The sequence below is a fragment of the Dendropsophus ebraccatus genome, chromosome 1 (assembly GCF_027789765.1).
Source record: "Dendropsophus ebraccatus isolate aDenEbr1 chromosome 1, aDenEbr1.pat, whole genome shotgun sequence".
Taxonomy (NCBI): domain Eukaryota; kingdom Metazoa; phylum Chordata; class Amphibia; order Anura; family Hylidae; genus Dendropsophus; species Dendropsophus ebraccatus.
The window spans coordinates 158327636-158350536 of NC_091454.1; the positions used below are offsets into that span (position 1 = coordinate 158327636).

The 22901-nt window shown below is 44.7% G+C and overlaps 1 protein-coding gene across 2 annotated transcripts in view; it reads left to right on the forward strand.

Moving 5' to 3' along the window:
• The window catches only part of WDR72 (WD repeat domain 72), a 227685-nt gene that overhangs the window by 161780 nt on the left and 43004 nt on the right, over positions 1-22901 (forward strand). For both annotated transcript variants that reach the window (XM_069982637.1, XM_069982644.1), the window contains 3 exons: positions 398-486; positions 1863-1945; positions 2743-2923. In XM_069982637.1, coding sequence (XP_069838738.1) covers positions 398-486; positions 1863-1945; positions 2743-2923 — 353 coding nt within the window. The remainder of the gene's footprint in view (positions 1-397; positions 487-1862; positions 1946-2742; positions 2924-22901) is intronic.

The following is a 22901-nucleotide window of genomic DNA, read 5'->3' on the forward strand; positions in this document are numbered from 1 at the left end:
TGGGAGCTGAGGATATTGAGAGGGGGGAGTCCCAATCACTTGTATCAATGGGCAGGGGTAATCCACTTACCTCCATCCTGTCGGATCAGCCATCCATGCATAGAATCTGCTTATTGTTGATTTTTTAAAATTACAAGAAACAAATTACTAAAAGTGGTCAAAACTTTTCTGTTATACCAATATGATATTAATAAAAACTAGACATCATGGCGCAAAACAGTTACGGAGCAAGCATTGCATAATAAAAATAATAATAATGAAGCAGAATATCTAGTAATCTGTCATATAATAAATCTCAAAGAGGCTGGATTAAAGGTGTTTTATTGGTTATTTATATTAGACTTATATTATGCTTATGCTCCCATAATTATATTATACTCTATGTTTTTATTTGCAGCCAGGATAAAATGGAGTCTACTCGTGGAAAATGGAAGAGCACAGAACATTTTAGTTCCTCGTTTTCTGCCTTTGCAGACATTTTGCAGGGTATGTTTTGCATTTATGGAGACAAAAAAAAACACCAAGAAAAATGTGCATGACGTTTTGTTTGGCTCAAAGATGCCATGGCCTCTTTTTCTTTTTTCTTTTTTTTGTGCCTTTTTCAAGGCATTTTTTTCCTGCCCCTTTGCAGTTTTGCTAAATTGTAGCATACTGAGCATTTTAGGCTTTTTTAACAAATAGTGCTGTTTTACCCCATTAGACTTCTATGGGGCGGTAAAAACAGAAGAAATGTCTATTTGGCATTTTTTCTGGTGTTTTCCCCCCAATTCTTATATAGAAATCACATGATGAAAGAATAACAGAACACACAATGAAAAAATGCAGGGGATAAAACGCAGAAGCGCCTATGCATACATTAAAAGGAGAAAATGCCAGAAAAAAGCAAAAAACAGGAAAAACTGCTGGTGTTTTTTGGGCATGTTTTTTTTTGTTTGTCAGCTCAAAAAAAATTGATGAAAACTTTGTGTCCAAGGTATTGTAAACTTTGTTTATAATAATTCTATTTTATATTAACCATTAGAGATGAGCGAATCACTCGGAAATTCGTTTTACGAAAGTTCGCGGATATGTTTGCCAATGCGAACAATTTGTTTGATGATTAGAATGGTTATAACAATATTTTTTGAATATGCGAACATTTATCTCGTAATATTCACAACCGCATAATGCATGCAACTGTGTAAGTATAAGCTAACATGTGCGGTTGCTATAGCGGCCACCATGTTTAGCGAATTAGGAAGGGAATCTGGTGAATTTGCGAATGAAACACCCGATTTGCTGCAAAACGGTATTCGTCAGATTTGCTTCACTCATCTCTGTTATCAATGTACAGTATCTATGACAAGAAACAGCAATGTTTTTTTTCTTTGTTCATTGTTTTTTTTTTATTTCCACTCTGGAAAAGTTGACAAAGCAAAACAAATATTCACTATAGACACTGAACACTTCAGAAGCTTACTAAATTCAAACAGAAAATGTTTTAGTTAGAAATGAATATTTCCTTCTTGGTTGAACCCTTGGTCCTATCGCATGGTGCACCCTTTCTTCAGTTTTTGTTGCTTTAGTTCAGCAATATTCATTAATTAATAGGTGGTGACATGATTTGACATTATATCTGTCATTCTTCTCTTCCTTGCAAAAAGTTAATATCTAACAGCCACTGTCAGATACAAATGGTAGGCAAGTGGGTTTGGAAAAACAGGTCATATAAGAGGGTAGCAATACTAACCATACTAGCAGCTGGCATGACTTCATTTCATGAAACCTTATACATTTATTCATGAAACGGTAACTTAAAAATATGTAATTTAGTTTTTCTAGACCTGATTAAATATATTCTGTAAATTTCCTTATCCTCGTAGATAAAAATGGTTCCAGTTTCCCTGATCCAGAAAATGTTTTTGTAATGAAAATAGTTTCTACTTGGAAAGATCAATCAGTACAGGTGAGTGTCCAGTATTATAGGGGATGAGAAGGTGGTAGGGGATTTATTAACACCCGTGTCTCAGAAGACAAACTCAAGGGGTTGGCCACTTTATAGTAAAGTAGTTCAGTATACAGTATTAGTAAGTGTAGTCATTGCATTTACTAACAGCAGCTCCCTGTGTACCTTATAGAGCTAAAATCAGACTCCCCTCCTCCAGGCTGTGGTGCCCTGCTCTGTGGCGAGTCTGTCCATAGGGTGACCAACATGGAGGAGCATGTGACCATACCCCATCCCCATTGTCCTCCATAGGAATATACAGGCTCTGTGGAGGACACTGGGGGTGGGGCATGGTCACATGCTCCTCCATGTTGGTCACCCTATGGACAGACTCGCCACAGAGCAGGGCAGCACAGCCTGGAGGAGGGGAGTCCTGTATGATGTTAGCTGTATGAGGTACACAAGGAGCTGCTGTCAGTAAGGGCTGTGAGTACACTTACTAATACTGTACACTGAACTATTTTACTATAGCATGGACAACCCCTTTGAATGGATACTGTCACTGTCAGCCCTACTCTTCACATGGTTTGCCACTTTATGGCTTAATTTCTGTGGTTTTTGAATACTTCCACTTTTCAATAACAGCATTTACAGTTGAATGTGGAAGATCTAGGAGGGGGGAATTGTTTCGGTGGTGACATTGTATTACAACACCACTCTGAAATCCAGCAGGCTCTTTAGAATGATCCTTTCTTTCGCAAACTGCATTGGTAGGTGCTTGATTTTATACTTTTTATTTAATGTCATTTTCACTCAAGGTAACAGAGGCAATGCAAGCCGTTTTACTTGCAGAAGTCAGAAAATGGATGGGGGCTATGAGAGAATCAGTAATTACAACTCAACCAGTTCCTGTCGTGAATAGCAGTTGCCCACAACAGACATTGAACACGGAACTCTCTGACAATTTTGAACAGTTATTTCAAGAAACATCATTCCAAAGTAAGCGGAAATAACTGGCAACCGTATATAAATTCTATTGTGTTTAGACCTCTCTGCAGGTTTAAAGTAGTTTTTAGTTTTGAAGAAATTAAACTAAACTGAACATTACGTTAAAAGTGAACCTAGAGATGACAGCTAAAATAAATGGAGATTTCTAGAATTTGCTGCATGTTTTTGACCATTTCAGCCCTTTCAGCTAGAAAAGGTGAGACCACTAAGGTAAGGTTTAGCATTCATTACAGTGAGTGGTGGAAACTCCTTTTTTCAGTTACCTCACAACTAGTGATGAGCGAATCTACAGTAGGAGGGAAAATAAGCGCTTTGTTCCTATTGGGAATCTGCTCATCAGGCTTTGGGCTGCTCCACTCTATGCCGCTCCTCCCCGGGTGATGGAAAAAGATGGATCCAGCCCTGGGAAAACTGGGAGAAGTTTCCCAGGACTTGATCAATCTTTTCCCAGCACCTGGGGAGGAGCAGCACTGAGCGGAGCAGACTTCAAAGCCCCACAGTCCAATGAGCAGAATGCAGATAGAAACAACGCGATTCTCCCAATTCCTACTGTACATTCTCTCATCTCTTCTCACAACCAATCACAGAAAAGGAAAAGGAGGGGGGAACAATGTGTGAAATCCCAACATATGGAAGAATTCATTACATTTCTTATAGACTTGATTGTAATATGTGGCAGAATATAAAGATAGAAAGTAGAGTAATTTCTGGGATTTTTAGCATTTTATTTCTTTGTGTATTTCCTATAGTATGGCATAAAACAGGTTCATATTGGCAGTAGAATGAATTTGTCATTAGAAGTACATTTAAAGGGAAACTAACAAAAACCAAATACGGTGGCACAGTGGTTAGCACTGTAGCCTTGCAGTGCTGGAGTTCTAGGTTCAAATCCCACCAAGGGCAACATCTGCAAAGAGTTTGTATGTTCTCTCCGTGTTTGCGTGGGTTTCCTCCGGGTACTCCGGTTTCCTCCAACACCCAAAAAAAACATACAGATAAGGTGAAGCGTTGCGGAATCTGTGTGCGCTATACAAAAAAAAAAAAAAATATATATATATATATATATATATATATATATATGTATTTTTGAGCATTTTGCTTCAAAGGAATTATGTAAATCAGCTTGTTTGGTGCTCCAGGGGCATTCCCTAACCCCTTAGTGCACCGTTATGAATCCTGAATATGCAAGGTGGCAGGCAGGCATAAATGGTTCCATCTTCCTGCTCAGATGAGATCTCGCCCATGCACAGGAACAGCACCAGCGACGTACAGTATTGAACATTGTAACTTTTATTGTTGCCAATTTGGTTATTTGAGCTTATATGGGTTTATGTTACTAGTTGTATGCATTATTTGGTACATTTACACTATTTTTCAATCATACATTTTCAGAATATTGAACTATTTTATAGCCATTTCTCATCACACCCATTGTTTGTTCATCTCTGTGGCTGGTATTCAAAAAACAGACAGCATTGTGCTGTAATAATTTATTCTGGGGTACTTTACCTTTTCCTTACTATTTTCTTATTTCTTATTGCACTTGGGTGGTGTTGTGCATACTGTACATTTGGCGTATGATGCGGGACCACTGACTTCTTATGTTTTAATTTGGATAGTGATGTCACAAAAACATATAGTTGTATCTACTGTGTTATATATTGTATTTAGGGATGAGCAAACCGAACCATTACGAACCAGATTCGTTACAAACTTTGCAAAAAGTTCGTTACAAAGTTCGTTAAAATCGCAATGGCGTCGCAAAACTGTATTGTTTTCACAGAATGGAAGAGGATATAAGGAATTATTACTCCTATAATCCCTTTTATCCTGTTATTATGTGAATATCAAGGTGTGTGACGTCACTACAGGAACAGGAAGTGCCTGAGCGTCCATGCTCTTTCTCATTGTGTGTCTAGACTGCAGAGAGAGAGGAGCTCCGTGCTAGTTAGGGAGGGAAAGCACATAGATAGATAGGCAAACAAGTAGATAGCTACAGGGAGGTAGAGAGAGGGAGAGATAGGAAGTAAAAAACTTGTGATATCCAGGCAGAGATAGGGATATAAAAAAAAAGACAGAGAAAAGTGAGAAGAGTCAGAACCAGCTACCTTTCTGTGAGAGGAGACGCTAGTTGTTGCTGCTGTGGTGGGTGCCATCAACCACTGTATAGCTGCAACCAAATAACTTCATAAAAAGAAAAAACTTGAAAAAAAAACTAAAATAAACCCCCCAAAAAACTAAAAAAAAAGTTTGTTCGTTTGTGATAACCTGTACATTGCTGCTTTGCTGGGTGCTGTCAACCCCGTATAGCTGCCTGCAACCACAAAAGTTCTTTAAAAAGTTCATAAAAAAAAGTTTAAAAAAGTACAAAAAAACACTAAAAAGTAAAAAAAAAAAAAAAAAAAAAACGTTTTGTGATTACCTGTACATTGCTACTTTGCTGGGTGCCGCCAATCCACAAGATTGTCACTGAAAGTTTGTGCCTTGCGGCCAGTAGCTTCTTTAATTTTCCCCCAACAAAAGAACCATGTCCAAGTGTCCTACATCCAGCACTTCACAGGCAGGGACTGCAACAGGTGGTGAGGCTAGGAGAAGTGGCATCACCAGGCCCGGTGGCAGCCGGGGCAACAGGCGTGGCAGCAGGGTGCAGCTACCCCAGACACCCAGTGGTTCTGTAAGAACCACACAGCCAGCGGTTCTAGATTGGCTTACCCAATCCTCCACTTCCACCGCCCAAAGCTCCCAAACGAGGTTGGCTGGATCATCCGACACCACCCTTACATGGGACGGTCAGCAAGAGTCCTCTGCCCCGTCCCCTGTTATTACTATGCCACTCACCTTTGGGGTCCCTTCTGCCAGGGAACTGTTGGCAAATCTTCATCTGCCTTTGGATTCTCTACCACTTTTTAGTGATGAGGAGGAGGAAGAGGTAGTAGTAGTCCCCCAAAGTCAGCAGGTGGAACATGCTGAAACTGCAAAGGAGGTGTTGGCTGTAAGCCAGGGAGGGGCATCCAGTGCCACACCTGAGATCCTATCCCAGCCACTGGAGTACAGTAGCAGTGGTGGTGATGATGATGTCGCTGATCGGATGTGGCGCCCCCAAGCACCATTAACCTCAGCGTCATCAGGGGAGAAAATTGAGGTGCTACCGAGACAGCAACATCCCACTGGTGCAAGGAAGCGAGGCACAAGAGGAAGGGGTAGAAGACAACCTACCAGGCAGAGTCCATTACCTCCAAGCCTTGGTCCTGAGAGGGGACCCTCAGGCAGCGGTGGCAATGAACAACCAGCAAGACCCCCGTGGCTGGCAGCAAACCATGGTCCTGTGTCGTCTGGCAGTTCTTTCGGCTGGGGACAGATAAGCACATCGCTCTGTGCCTGCTGTGCAATGAGAGGGTCAGTCGTGGCAGGGGTGATAATCTTGGGACAACATCCATGAGGAAGCACATGGAAAGGCAACACCAACAGGCCTGGAAAAACCGTGACCCCAATACCACCTCCTGTAAGGATGCACCATACACTGCAGATCTCATCATGTAACATCCTCTCACTGGAACTCAGGCCTCATCAGCCTCAGTTGCCAGCAGCAGCACAGTCTCCCTGCCATCTACACCCCTAATGAGGCCATGGCCAAACGTCAGGTGTACTCCAGCAGCCATCCCAAGGCACAGAAACTGACCGGACACCTGGTTAAACTGCTGATGCTTCAGTCCCTGCCGTTTAGTGTTGTGGACTCCCAGCCTTTCAGGGATTTTGTGCCGTGTGCGCACCCCAGATGGCGAGTCTCCAGCCGCCACTACTTCTCTGGCAAAGCTGTCCCATCACTGCACAGTTATGTGAAGAGAAAGGTTGGCGACTCATTGGGACTCTCGGTGTCCAAGACCGTGCACCTGAGTGCTGATGTCTAGTCCTCTAATTATGGGCAAGGGCAGTACATGTCCGTTACTGCCCATTGGGTCAACATCCTCCCAGGAGACCATCATGAAGTCGGTCCATTCTTGCCACTCTCACCTCCATGGTGCTTTAGGGGGCCAGCAGCGGGTAGCACAAGTTCTGCCTCCACCACCACTGCAGTCCAACCCGCCCCGGTGTCTTACCACCGATGTCAGGCCCGGCGCTCTCCTACTAATGCCCCCACCGTCAATTGTCTATTTGGAAACATAATGGGTGGAAGCTGCCTTCTCAACTTGTTTGTTTTTAACAATACTGGCCTGAGAGCCATCAACTGCTGCCTTCTCCTGGTCCTCAACTGTTCTGTTTTTAATAATACAAACATGGAATCAATCAACTGCTGCCTCCTCCTTCTCCTCAAGTAGCCTCTCCTCAATAATACTGGCCTGGAATCGATCAACTCCTGCCGCCTCCTGCTCCTCAAGTAGTCTGTTTTTAATAATACTGACATGGAATCAATCAACTGCTGCCTCCTCCTTCTCCTCAAGTAGAATCTCCTCAATAATACTGGCCTGGAATCGATCAACTCCTGCTTCCTCCTGCTCCTCAAGTAGTCTGTTTTTAATTATACTGGCCTCGAATCGATTAACTCCTGCCTCCTCCTCCTCAAGTAGCCTCTCCTCCATAATACTGGCCTGGAATCGATCAACTGCTGCCTCCTCCTGCTCCTCAAGTAGTCTGTTTTTAATTATACTGGCCTGGATTCGATCAACTGCTGCCTCCTCCTCCTCAAGTAGCCTCTCCTCAATAATACTGGCCTGGAATCGATCAACTAATTCCTCCTCCTACTAAAGTGGACTCTCCTCGATAATACTGGCCTGGAATTGATCAACTACTGCCTCCTCCTGCTTCTGAAGTAGTCTGTTTTTAATAATACTGGCCTGAATCGATCAACTGCTGCCTCCTCCTTCTCCTCAAGTAGCCTCTCCTCGATAATACTGGCTTGAAATCAATCAACTGCTGCCTCCTCCTCCTCCTCAAGTAGCCTCTCCTCGATAATACTGGCCTGGAATCAATCAACTGCTGCCTCCTCCTGCTGCTCAAGTAGTCTGTTTTTAATTATACTGGCCTGGAATCGATCAACTGCTGCCTCCTCCTCCTCAAGTAGCCTCTCCTCGATAATACTGGCCTGGAATCAATCAACTGCTGCCTCCTCCTCCTCCTCAAGTAGCCTCTCCTCGATAATACTGGCCTGGAATCGATCAACTACTGCCTCCTCCTGCTCCTCAAGTAGTCTGTTTTTAATAATACTGGCCTGGAATCAATCAACTGCTGCCTCCTCCTCCTCAAGTAGCCTCTCCTCGATAATACTGGCCTGGAATCAATCAACTGCTGCCTCCTCCTCCTCCTCAAGTAGCCTCTCCTCGATAATACTGGCCTGGAATCAATCAACTGCTGCCTCCTCCTGCTGCTCAAGTAGTCTGTTTTTAATTATACTGGCCTGGAATCGATCAACTGCTGCCTCCTCCTCCTCAAGTAGCCTCTCCTCGATAATACTGGCCTGGAATCAATCAACTGCTGCCTCCTCCTGCTGCTCAACTTATCTCTTCTCAACAATACTGGCCTGAGAGGCGAGCAATCTACTGCTGCCTCTTCCTGTTTCTCGACTTGTCTCTTCTCAACAATACTGGCCTGAGAGGCGAGCAATCAACTGCTGCCTCCTCCTGCTGCTCAACTTGTCTCTTCTCAACAATACTGGCCTGGGTGCAATCAAGTGCTGCCGCATCCTCCTTGTAAACTTTTTTTTTTTTCAATATTTTTTGTCACTATTTTGGCACTTTTATTCACTATATTTTATTATTATTATTCCTATTATTATTATTATTATTATTATTATTATTATTATTATTATTATTATTATTATTATTATTATTATTATTATTAATAATAATAATAATTATTATTATAATTATTATTTTTTTATCATTATTTTTGCACTTTTTTCCCACTTTTTTCATTGTAATATCAACTGCAACTAAACGAAACTATATCCTATCACACTCCCACTATTGTAGCTGCAATTATTCAGCCATTAGAGCAAGGTTCGTTTTCGGTTCGGTTCGGACAAATCCGAACTTCACAAAAGTTTGCCGGATCGAACCAAACCAAACTTTTCAAAAGTTCGCTCATCCCTAATTGTATTTTTAAGGGTTGGGAAGATATAGTTGTTTTCTGCACTCCAAAAATATACTGATTTTATTTTTTTTACCTAAAAAAAAAAAAAGATAAATCAGTGTCTAGAATACTCTTCTTATGCCCAAAGAGTTACCTTAACAAAGCTCATTGTTTTGAAATTCTAGTAATGTTAATATTCCTATATTTACACACACACACACACACACACACACACACACACACACACACACTGTGAATGTACTGTAGTTCTGAAACATGCAAGTAAATGACAGAGAGGTCTGAAAATAATCCGCTTTTAGTTTAAACTCAATCACACATTGGACTTCAGATGTAATTGAAGATATCAGTGCACAGTAAAGAATAATCTGTAATACCCGACTGCAATAATTACTGGAAACTATATGTATTCTATTAGGGTGATATTTATTTACATCAATATATTATAAACTGATAAATGTGCAGCTATGAATTTTCCTAATTTAATGTTCCTTAAATGATTTCCAGTTTATTTTTAATCCCATTTTTCCTCTTTAGATTGTTTGGCATAATATTTAGGGTTTCATATTGCACTTATTTCTCGTAAGAGAACACATATCCAATTATATTCAGTTTCAAAGTCTTTGACTTCAGCTCCATATTAAATATCCTCTATCTCACTCAAATGAAATGTTTTTGCTGTCCTTTTCCTTTGGCTGATTGTTCAGTGTTTAGGAAAAGAAAGGCTGCTGAGTCCTCTAAAACTGAAGTACAGTATATTTCCTCTCTCCTTTATGCATTTTACCGGAGAACAACTTAATGTAGTAGAAATCAGATTTGGTGTGTATTTTTACACAAAATCAAATTGTAAAGGCGCCACCCTAGCACTTCATCCTCCTTACAAACACTAAGGAGGATAAGATTCCACCATCAGTTCTCACCGCAGTAAAATATCCCTTCCTGTAAAGCCCTTCCTGTAAAGTGGCCATTGTACTTTTCAACTAATTTGCTGTAAATGCTCATCAACTTCCTGAACTGGATATTGTGCAGAATGTTAGAAAGGGAAACTCTGTCACCTACTCAGATGTTTTAATGGGGAGATAGTAATTATAATTATTATTACATCCCAGAGTCCTACCCACATGATGTGCCGTCACCGTTCATAGCATTAGTGACGCAGGAATAATGAGATACTTAGGTGCGGCCTTAGTTCTCACATTCACCACACCTGCACCAAGAAAATGATGCCGGACTAACTCGGTGCTCATGATTCTACTAGTCCAAGCATGGTGAACGTAGGAATTGAGGCTACATCCTGAGTATCTTACTGCACCTGTGGCACTAAGGCTTGAAAGGGTTCTGGCACAGCATGTGGCTCAAGGTTTTTAATGTACACAAGAATTGTTCAATACGTGGGAATGTGCAGGGCCATCTTAACAGCATTATGGGCCCCTGGCTAGAGCTATGAACTGCCTTCTCTCTGTTGCCCCCACTGACCAAACCCCCCCAAAGCTTGCCACCCCTGCCACCTTCCAAGCTACATCTCTCACTACTTTTGAAGCCCTGCCCGGCGCATGCACCCACAGTGTTTATGATGATTTAATCATGCGGTGTGTGGGTCTGTCCGCCTCTCATCTTTCCTTCATCTGTCAGTATTTTACAGTCAGTTCAGAGCACAATGGGGCCCCTATAAGTCATGGGCCCCCGGCAGCCGCCTACCCTGGCCAAAGAGAAAGACACCTTCACTCCACGCAGGTATCTGGCACAAGTCCACATAAAAAAGACAGCCTAAAAACTGTTGTGTTATTTTTACAATGGCTACAATCCTTATTACATACTATAGTGAGAGTTGTGCCTTACATTTGCACAAACACTACAGGTAAGAGTTCCTCAAGCTATTGCTCATGATTTCCTTCAAGTCTGATCTATGCAATGGTGTGCTGTCTTGTCTTTCATTTACAATGGGAAAGATTGCTCTGGTATGTGGCTGCTTATGCAGGGAGGTGGGCACAGAGCCGTCTTTCCCATTGGGTAGGGTAGGCAGCTGCCCGGGGGCCTATGACTCATAGGGGGCTTCTCTGCTCTCTGAACTGACTGTAAAACAGAGTCTGGCAGACAAAGGAGAGATGAGTAATTCTAAATATAAGCTTACAATCCTTAAAGGGGAACTCCGGGTAGAGGTAAAAAAAAATGAAACTTCTGCAGAATCATATAACAATACTTACCTATCTATCCCAGTTTTGAAACTACCAAAAATCCATTTGTTTTGGGGGGTTTTGTTCTGTTTTGTGTTTCTGTATTTCCTGGTTGAGCAGATGTACACAGTACTACAGGTTCCAGAATGCAATGCTTTCCCTCAGCTGTTCCATCACAGCCCCCCACCCTGCCTATTAACCTCCCAAAGCTGTTGCAGGAAATCTAGCCTGTGTTCACACATTGCAGTTTCATTGTGTTACTGAATTATTTGCAGTACTTTATCATTTGATTGTTATCCCACCCGCACAGCACACTGTATTCTCTACCTGTAATGCTGATATTGGAATAAAGCAAAGAACTTTTTTAATTACATTTTTATTTTTATTTTTTACTTTCCACACACATGTTATGATCAAGCATCTTTTATCTTTGAAGTTGATCCCCACAATAAGGAAATTATCCGATACTATCTTACATGGGATATACTGTTTATGCCTTGTTTTTTGTGCAGGTGGGATTGGCAGTGTTGGCTCTTATCCTCTCTGCTGTTTAGCATTATCTAATTGTGTTACTGCATAATTTTTGTGCAGATACTGCAGTACTGCAATGTGTCACGGCCGCGGCGGCTTCCCGCGTTCCGGGTTGCCGCCGCGACCGCCTCCTGACCCGTGCAGCCGCCGGGGTCCTTGTGTAGGGACCCGGCGCTGCTGCTGCTTCGGCCCCTGGGGCGCCTCACCTCTCCTCCGTGCATGTCGCGGTCTGTGCCGGCCGGCGCGCGCGTCCCCGCCTCCTAGGGCGCGCGCGCGCCGGCTGTCTCAGATTTAAAGGGGCAGTGCGCTCCTAATTGGTTAGTGTCACCAATCGCTCCCCTATAAATCCCAGCATGCCCTGTCCTTAGGGTTGGAGCCTCTACATGCTTCCCATAGCGTTTGGCCCAGCTCCCTGTTGTTCCTGTGTCCTGTCCGTTACCTGGTCCCTAGTCCCTGTTCCTGAGTCCTGTCCGTTACCTGGTCCCTTGTCCCTGTTCCTGGTTCCTGTTCCCCTGTCACTCCACCTGTTCCTGTGTCCAGCCAGTCACGTGCTCTCTCATCTGCAGACTATTGCCTGTACCATCTCCTGCCACGCCTCGCCTGCCGACACCAGCAACCAAGCCAGGGGTAGCGACCTGGGGGTCGCCTGCCGCAGCAAGTCCATCCCGCCTTGCGGCGGGCTCTGGTGAAAACCAGCGGCCCCTTAGACTCCGCTCCCTGGTGAGGTTTGTGCCATCGCTGGTGCCGGTCCAGTGGATCCACTACTCCGGGCGTTACAGTAGGCTCCAACCATGGATCCCGGCGAGGTGCCTGATCTCCGTGACGTCGCCAGAGTGGTCACTCAGCAGGCGCAACAAATCCAGAAACAGTCACAGCAGATCCAGCAACTCACTGCCGCCTTACAGCAGCAGACTACTGCCCAGCGCACACCACCTCCTGACGCTTCTTCTTCACTCCGACTGGCTCTCCCAAGCAAGTACTCTGGGGACTCTAAGTTGTGCAGAGGATTCCTGACTCAGTGCACCATGCACATTGAACTTTTGAGTAGTCAGTTTTCCACCGAGCGCTCTAAAGTGGCTTTCATCATCAGCCTATTAGAAGGTAGAGCCCTGGCCTGGGCCACGCCACTGTGGGACCGTGATGATCCTGTTGCTGCCAATCTCCGGGCCTTCCTATTCGAGTTTCGCTCCGTCTTTGAGGAACCTGCCCGTGCTTCTTCAGCCGAGACTGCTCTCCTCAACCTCTCTCAAGGCAGCTCCTCTGTTGGTGACTACGCCATCCAGTTCCGCACCCTGGCAGCTGAATTGGACTGGAACGAGGCCGCCCTATTGGCCACCTTCAAGAAGGGCCTGTCTAGTCGAGTGAGAGACGTGCTCGCTGCCCGAGACCTGCCTACCTCCCTGAACGAACTCATTCTACTGGCCACCCGAGTTGATACTCGTTTTTCGGAGAGGGAGGAGGAGGTTCGGCATGAACATTTACTAACCCGTTCCCGTCGCCATCCCCAGCTGGCGCCGGTTTTCCAGAATCCTGACCTTTCGATGTCCCAACCCTCTCCTGAGATTCCTATGCAGGTGGAACGGGCTCACCTGACGCCTGATGAAAGAATCCGGCGCCTGGAGCAGAATCTCTGTCTCTATTGCGGTGGTTCCGATCACTTCCGCCTGGGATGTCCCCTACGTCCCCAAACATCCGGAGGATGCTCGCACCTAGGTCCGGTGGGACAGGTGTCCCTAGGTGTGAATGCCACCATTCCAAGTCTGTCTATGCCAGTTTCCATCCGGACTCCCTCAGGACAAAATCATCAGACTACTGCCTTCCTCGATTCTGGCTCAGCAGGCAGTTTTATTGCGGCAACATTGGTCCAAAGATGGCGGCTACCCGTGACCCGACTAGCCAGGCCCCTGACTATCTCCTCGGTCACGGGCGAAATTCTTACCGACCGTGTGTACTACCAGACCGCATCTTTAGTCCTCCAGGTGGGTCCTTTACATCAAGAAGAGATATCCTTCTACGTCCTGCCCCATTCTTCCCCCGCGGTCCTCCTGGGACTCCCGTGGCTACAAGAACATGCCCCTCAGCTGGACTGGAGAACCGGGGAGATTCTCAGTTGGGGTCAGGACTGTTCCCACCAGTGTCTCAAGTCACCTCAGACCAAGTGTACTATGTCATTTCCTGTCCCTGCCAAGCCTCTGTCCGGCCTACCGGCAGAAGACCAAGACTCGGCGGATGCCTTCTCTGCCGAGGTGTGCCCTCTCTCCGTACCCAAGACTAAGGTCGTGTCCTCTCACCACCGGGGGAACTCACAGAAGGTCCTCGTCCACAGACCCACAGTCCCTTGCCACGTTATACCGCCTGATCGCCGAGTACCAGTCGTCACCTCCACTCTTCAGAGAGTACCCCCCGGAAAGACTCATGTTCATCCTGCGCTTCGAAGAGCTATTTTGAAGTGGGGACATTCCTCGTTGGAGGCCGGGCACCCTGGAGTCCGTAAGACCGGCCAACGGATCTCTCGCCACTACTGGTGGCCCAGCCTATCCCAAGATGTCAAAGACTTTGTGGCTTCCTGTGCCATTTGCAGGCAAGAAAGAGGGGGAGGCCAAAGGGGGGGGGTACTGTCACGGCCGCGGCGGCTTCCCGCGTTCCGGGTTGCCGCCGCGACCGCCTCCTGACCCGTGCAGCCGCCGGGGTCCTTGTGTAGGGACCCGGCGCTGCTGCTGCTTCGGCCCCTGGGGCGCCTCACCTCTCCTCCGTGCATGTCGCGGTCTGTGCCGGCCGGCGCGCGCGTCCCCGCCTCCTAGGGCGCGCGCGCGCCGGCTGTCTCAGATTTAAAGGGGCAGTGCGCTCCTAATTGGTTAGTGTCACCAATCACTCCCCTATAAATCCCAGCATGCCCTGTCCTTAGGGTTGGAGCCTCTACATGCTTCCCATAGCGTTTGGCCCAGCTCCCTGTTGTTCCTGTGTCCTGTCCGTTACCTGGTCCCTAGTCCCTGTTCCTGAGTCCTGTCCGTTACCTGGTCCCTTGTCCCTGTTCCTGGTTCCTGTTCCCCTGTCACTCCACCTGTTCCTGTGTCCAGCCAGTCACGTGCTCTCTCATCTGCAGACTATTGCCTGTACCATCTCCTGCCACGCCTCGCCTGCCGACACCAGCAACCAAGCCAGGGGTAGCGACCTGGGGGTCGCCTGCCGCAGCAAGTCCATCCCGCCTTGCGGCGGGCTCTGGTGAAAACCAGCGGCCCCTTAGACTCCGCTCCCTGGTGAGGTTTGTGCCATCGCTGGTGCCGGTCCAGTGGATCCACTACTCCGGGCGTTACACAATGACACTCCAACATGTGTGAACATAGCCCTAATTCCTCTGTAGACTTTTGCACAATCAGTGAAGCTGAAACACCTGCTTCTGGCCAGTCTGAGATAGTGAATCACGCCCTGCCCCCTGTCTGCATCATCAGCCTGTGTCTAGAAAACACATACAATGTGAGACAGAGGCATGGAAGATTTGTCTCCTAAGGGGGGAGAGCAGTGGGAGCATGAGACAATGTGGATCTGCACAGAGGCCATTATTCTTCACTTCCTGGATTTCTATCAGTTACCAGTGTGGCAGAACTGTACAGATATGGTAATGCATTGTATAGACACATCTATATAAATTTGAATGTACTTTTATAAAACAAGTTTTTCTTATCCGGAGTTCCCCTTTAAGGAATAGAGAGTAGATACAAGAAATGGAGGTGAGGAATAAGAATACTTTATTTACCATTCCCTTTGGGTCCATTCCTAGCTTTGGTTGAGAAAAAAAAAACTTCACTGAAAACGATAGTGGAGTAGTAAAACCACCCTAACAGCCATGTCAGGAAGAGTTGGTGTTAAATACCAGTTGGGGGATTTATCTTACAAAAGAAGTACATTTTCACCAGAAGTGAAGGGTTGAGGAATAACAGAAAGAATGGAGAAGCAGAGAGAGAAGAGAGGAGGCTCAGGAGAATTCTTGATCTGTTAAATATTTTTTGTTTGATCTTTTAAAATCAATATAGTTACCATGCATCCAGCAAGTCCAGATATTCATAGAGAAGTTACCTACTGTGTGCCAGTATTATACTGTATGATGTGTTATTGAGATTGCCTTGAGACTGGAGTTTAATTAGGTTTTGGATACAAAATATTTAATGTTGGAATGCCATATGTACTCGTGAACATGTTTTTTTTCTACCATATAAAGTATGTATATAGTGGAATAGGGTAAATAAACCCCTTAAGGACCAGGCCTGAAATGGCCTTAAGGACCAGAGCAAATTTTATGAATATGACCTGTGTCACTTTATTCATTAATAACTTCGGGATGCTTTTACCTATCTGGCTGATTCTGAGATTGTTTTCTCGTGACATATTGTACTTTACATTTCTGGTAAAATGAAGTCGATACTTATAACGAATCTTTATGAAAAAAACCCAAATAACGTGAAAAATTGTGAAACAAATGCATTTTTGCAACTTTGAAACTTTTCTGCTTATACAGAAAATGGTTATACCACATAAATTATATATTAAATAGCATTAGCAACATGTCTACTTTATGTTGGAGGCATTTATTAAACTATCTTTTATTTTTTTTAGACAATAGAAAGCGTAAAACATTAGCAGCAAATTTCCAAATTTTCAGTAAAATTTCAAAATCAGATATTTTTAGGGACCTGTTCAGGTTAAAAGTGTATTTGAGGGGACTGTGTGTTAGAAAGCCCCACAAAGCACCCCATTTCAGAAACTGCACCCCCCAAACTCTGTAAAAGCACATCCAGAAAGTTTTTCTAATCCTTTAGGGGAGTCACAGAAATAAAAGCTAAGTGTGTAAGAAATTTGAAAATTTTAATTTTCTGTGCAGAGATTTTATTGTAGTCCAATATTTTTCATAATTATGAACGAATTACCAGAGAAATGCACCCCAATATTTATTGCCCCGTTTCTGCAGTTTATAGAAATACCCCATATGTGGCCCTATTGCTCTATTTGACGCAACCACAAGCCTCAGATATAAAGGTGTGCCTAGTGAATTTCAATGGCTCCGTTATATTTGGTCATTTCTGACTGTACCACTTTAGGTTGGCAGAGGCTCTGGGGTGCCAAAACCTAAAAAACACCCCTAAAGGGACACCATTTAGAAAACTACACCCCTCAAGGAATGTAACAATGGGTGCGGTGAGCATTTGGACCCCACAGGTGCTTCACAGATTTTCCGAACAATGTGGCATGAAAAAAGACAAAAGTATTTTTTACACTAAAACGTTGTGCTAGCCTTCAATTTTTCATTTTCACAAAGGGATAAAAGGAAAAAAAAACACAAAACATGTAGCGCAGTTTCTCACGAGTACGGAAATACCCCACATGTGGACATAAAGTGCCAAGCGGGCGCAGGACGAGCCTCCAAAGGGAAGGAGCGCCAATTGGCTTTTGGAAGCTGGATTTCACTGGAATGGATTTCAAGGTCCACGTTGCATTTACAGAGCCCTAGTGCTGCCAAAACACTGGAAACCCCCCACAAGGGACCCCATTCTGGAAACTACACCCCTCAAGGAATCTAACAAGGGATGCAGTGAGCATATGGACCCCACTGGTGACAGGCACAAATGTGGAACAATGTGACGTGAAAGTGAAAAATTTCATTTTTTCACTTTCATGGCACAAATGTGCCCGTCATCAAGGGATCCATATCCTCATTGCACCCCTTGTTAGATTCCTTGAGGGGTGTAGTTTCCAGAATGGGGTCACTTGTGGGAGGTTTCCACTGTCTTGGCAGCATGAGGGCTCTGTAAATGCGACATGGCGTTCATCATCCTTTCTGGCCGAATCCAGCCTCCAAAATCCAAATGGCGCTCTTTCCCTTCGGAGGCTTGCCCTGCACCCACATGGCGCTTTATGTCCACATGTGGGGTATTTACGGACTCGGGGGAAATTGCTCTACACATTTTGTGTGTTTTTTTCTCTTTTAACCCCTTGTGAAAATGATAAATTCAAGGCTAGACCAACATTATAGTGTAAAAAATTTTATATTTTATTTTCACGCCACATTGTTCCACATTTGTGCCCGTCACCAGTGGGGTCCATATGCTCACTCCACCCCTTGTTACATTCATTGAGGGGTGTAGTTTCCAGAATGGGGTCACTTGTGGGGGGTTTCTACTGTCCTGGCCGCACAGAGGCTTTGTAATTGCATCATGGTATCCTCTAATGGGAACGGCGGCCATACCTATTTAGCTGGGGAAAAGGGACAATTCTAATTTATTTGGGGGTATTAGGCCAATTATAAGGTTAAAAATTACAGGTGTCCATCAAATTCAACCTGTGTTGATCCAGAGAAAGGCAAAAAAAAAAACCTTGTAAGGCAGACGACAGTAGCCTCATCACTGGGAAAAATTCCTTCCCGACTCCATAATGGCGATCAGAATAATCCCTGGATCAACGTAACCCCTGAAATAGGAATAAGGGACAGAATTTAGATAATGTGGACCCCCAATAATGTGTGGTGCGCCTTGAAGCGATCCAGTATGCAGAGGTGATCAGGACTGGTGTCACACTGGAAAATGGCGTCCTTCCTGATCCCCCTGTTACGCCACACTCTGCACTTCTTCTGGGGTCTCCTGTTCTCCTGTGTGTGTGGGACGTCACCTGGAAAATGTTGTCCTGGTGCGATACGTCCTGGTCCCTCATATCCAGAAGCGCTGGGTCCGCTCCATGGCTGCTAAATATTAGGGCTCTATTACTACTTCTGATATTTTCGGATCGTGCCGCAAGCTACAGTAGCTCAGGCAGCGAGGGACCGGAAGAGGGGGTGCTGGTATAAGAGTTATCCCCGTACGGGTGGTATCCTTTATCCAACAGTGGGAAGATCAGTTCCCGAATGGTCCCCCCACTAACTCTGAGGATGGTGGTGGGGCATCTGGGGGCTGGATTCGGGTGTCCCTACCTTCATACACTCTAAGGGTACGTGCACACTGCGGAATGGCGAAGAATAACCCTTTGTGCATTCCGCAGCTGGCACCCACCGGCGGACTGATGCGGGCGCGCGTCTCTGTCCGTGTCATAGACTCCATTCTATGCACGGGCGGATTCCACTCTCCATCCAACGTATTCATTCTTTGGACGGACGATGGAATCCACCCGTGCATAACATGGAGTCTATGACATGGGTGGAGACACGCGCCTGCATCAGTCTGCCGGAGGGTGCCAGCTGCGGAATGCACAAAGGGTTATCCTTTGCCATTCCGCAGTGTGCACGTACCCTATATCTGTAAGTGTACCCTGAGGTACTCTCACAGAGTTTGTAGAATTTCACGCCACACCGTCATCTCTTATTGGGACGAAACTTGTGGAAAAGATGTGTCTGGGAGGCAGCGTACGCTACGCTACCCCCAGATACGTCATTGGAGGATGAGGATGAATTGAGCAACGAAGGATCCCCCCATTCATCCTCACTGGCTGTTTCGGTGTCGGAGGCAATAATAGCGTATGCGTCCGATACCGAAAACACGCCGAGGGCCACTTTTATATGGAGATTGGTATTTGGGGTGTGTAGTGGTGTAGTGTCAAACTTTATTCAATGTAGTGTAGTGTGGTGTAATGTAGTGTTTTTTACGTGTTTTTTTACAGTAAGTATAAAAAAAACCCCTACGCCAAAAATGGTGTTGCTGATAAATTCCGCACTTATGTGCGGCACTTATCAGCAGACCGTGGCAGTAGGATATAGAAAAAAAACACCCTACGCCAAAAAGGAGGAGTTGCTGATTAGCAGCGCACTTTCGTGCGATGCTAATCAACACTCAGCGGCGCAAGAAAAAAAAAATTTGGAAAAAAAAAAAAAAACTTTATTACATACTGAACATCCCTATAGCTGCTGATAAGTGTATTACACTTATCAGCCGCTAGGGGGCAGCAGAGCGCAAAATCCGAAAAAAGACGACACTGGAGCCGAAAAAAGCCGAACGGGACGTCACGGAAGGAGTCGAAGACTCGACCAGAAGACGAGGACGCCGCGAACCCGGAAGACGCCGATCAAGACCACGGGACAGGTGAGTAATGTACAAATACCTGCTCTGGACCCCTCAGCTACATAACTGAGGGATCCAGAGCAGTTATTTATAACTTTTGGGGACTTTGATCGCCGTGAACGGCCGGCCGGTACCAGTCCGGTGGCACCGTGACCACCATTACTTTTTGCACCATTTTTTCCGGGTCATCGGGTCACCGATGGCCCGGAAAGGTTCCGATCGCAGCTATTGGCTGATCTGAACTGATAACAACCCCCCATGCCGACAGGGAGAGATGGCCTGCAGTGTATTTCTGCAGGCCATCTCTCCCGATCGCATGTGGCCGGTCCGCGGCGCCCTCTTAAAGGACCCGCGTACCGGTACGTCATGGGTCCTTAAGTGACAGTGATCCTTAAGAGGTTAAAGGGGTATTCCAGGTTATTTTGATATTAACTCTACTGATTTGTTTTGTAATATAATTACTATATCTCATTGGTTTCTATTTGAAATTTTGTCTCATTCTCTCAATTTTTACATTAGTCACGTGGTTCTGTGACGTCACTGGCCCGGAAATGTGGTGACTTCCTTGACTCAGCCTGCCTCTACCTATTTATGTACTTAGAAAGCTATCAGAGCCTTACAAACAGTCCTCCCTGAGCACGGGGTGTCACATGATACCCGTTCCAGAGCGGGCCTGTCAGTGTGAAGGAGGTCGCATCCACCTCCTGTGTAATCACTCCACCCCCTGCCATTGTAATCATCCCGATCCCCCTGCCCCTCCCCCTTCCTGTATCATCATACCGATCCCCCAGCTTAGTACGGCTGCTTGCAAAAGCTGTGGAGACCGGGGGCAGCGCCGCAGCACGCGGGGGGGAGTGATGTTTGAATAGGACTGATTACATAGGTAGGGGGGGGATTGCGGTTATTGTGCAGAAAGGGGGGAGGCGGGGGGATCGCAGTGATTATGCAGGAAGGGGGGTGGGGAGATCATGCTGATTATGTAGGAAGGGGGGGCGAGGGGATTGCGGTGATTATACAGGAAAGGCGGCATCGGGATGATGATACAGGAAGGGGGGATCGGGATGATTAAACTGGCAGGGGGTGGAGGGTCTTATAGATTAAACAGGAGGTGGATGAGACCTCCTTCCCACTGACAGGCCAGCTCTGGAAAAGGGGCATCATGTGACGTCCCGTGCTAAGGGAGGGCCGTTTGTAAGGCTATAAAAGCTTTCTAAGTACATAAATAGCTAGAGGTCGGCTGAGTCACCACACGTCCGGGCTGGTGACGTCACAGAACCACGTGACTAATGTAAAAATTGAGAGAATGAGACAAAATTTCTTATAGAAACCAATGAGATATATTAATTATATTATAAAACAAATCAGTAGAGTTAATATCAAAATAACCTGGAATACCCCTTTAAGTTAAGTTCTATATGTCCTACTTAGACCAGGAATAGGTTCCAAATAAGAAAGGAGGTCCTTATGTTGCTGTCCATTCAAAGTAGTGACAAAGTGATTCTAGTGCTCTCACTTTTGTTTTTGGATCTATAAGACTCCATTTCATGGCGCAAAGCTATTTTTCATTCTCTCCATTTTAAAAGATGAGACCAGAGCTAGGCTGACATAGTGTTGATGAAAGTGTACTAAACTAAATAGATTGGTACTTTGCTAAGGAATGATATAAAGGGTACGGCACTAAAGATAGCAGGTGGATAAAGAAAGGGTTACAGATGCAGTTGATAAACCTTTCAGTGGCAGTGTGGATCCTATGGGGAAGGTTGACAGTACCAAATTATTCACTAGACAAAGGGGCCAATACTCTTTTATGATACTGTACATACAACAGTTGTATCCCTGAAAGTTTTTCTTTTTTTTTTTTTTGCAATATCATTTATGGTATTTATAACGCGCAAAGTGCTGGATATCTGTGTTGACCTGACAATGACAGGAAAAATAGAAATATTCTACTCAAAAGGGTCAGAAAATCCTTTTAGCTTCAAACTATTTTTATATTTTTTGTGAGATGAACTTTCGGGATACGTTCCTTCTTCCCGAAAACAATGTATCAAAAAACGTAGTTTTGCTAGTTCTGTCGGGTGTCCAGGTCTCCTATTCACTGACCAGATTTGCAGAATATTACTATACTCTAGTTTTTCTGAACTGAAAAGTGATTCTGTTAGATGCCACTTGAAAGTTACAATAACTAGACAGGGGCCACTGTGCCACATACCTTTGTAAGTCGAAGAAACACATAATTCACACAACACACATCTGGCTAAGTGTCTACCACATTTTATCCTTTTAGCAACAATAGGAATTTATAATCTAATTTTTATTCGGACATTTTCTATGATGTTAGCAGGCAGATCTAGTAAGTTCTATGCCAGTAAAGCATTTGGTTTTTCTTTGTGAGTTTTTTCCCTTTTCAATCTCCTGTTGTTTTCTATCAAACTAAAGGTCAAGTGAAACACTTTTGTTAGGAACAGGGAAGTACAAACAGTGAGAATGGCCGCTGTGCGCAAAGGTTCCTTAACCCTTTGAGAAATGCTCCTTAAAGAGCATCTGTCATAGAAAAGATGTTTTTGTATATATTTGCGCACATCTTTTTAGAATGCAATGTTTTATGCTAGGTGGGGGTTGTTTTCTTAAAGTACACTTTAATTTCTTTAACTTAATTTGTGTTTCCTTATTAAAATGGCTTCTCATGAATACTGTAAATATATCCACACTTAAGATCCTCAAGCATCTTATACCTTTGTTCACCGTACCTGCGGCCATCAGTATACGGTATTTGCGGCTCTTCCGACTGTTTACTGACAGATGACAGGAGAATAATCACCTGAACCCTTTTATATCAGTGAAATAAGCCTTCGCCAGAGTTCTTTGGCTGTGGTATAACCAGGAGAGGACATGTAGAGGACAGGAGAGATAACTAGTGGCCACACAATAGTTTGGCAATCAGTTATTGAAGGTGTATGGCCCTTTTTATTTCTCTTTCTTTAATTTGTCATTAAACAAATTTAAAGTGTAACTGTCATTTAAATTTTATTTGCAGAAATCAATAGTACAGGCGATTTTAGGTAACTTTGTTATTGGCTTTATTAGCCGAAAATGCATTTTTATCATGTAAAAGCAGTTTGAAGCTCTCCCCCGTGTCTTTAT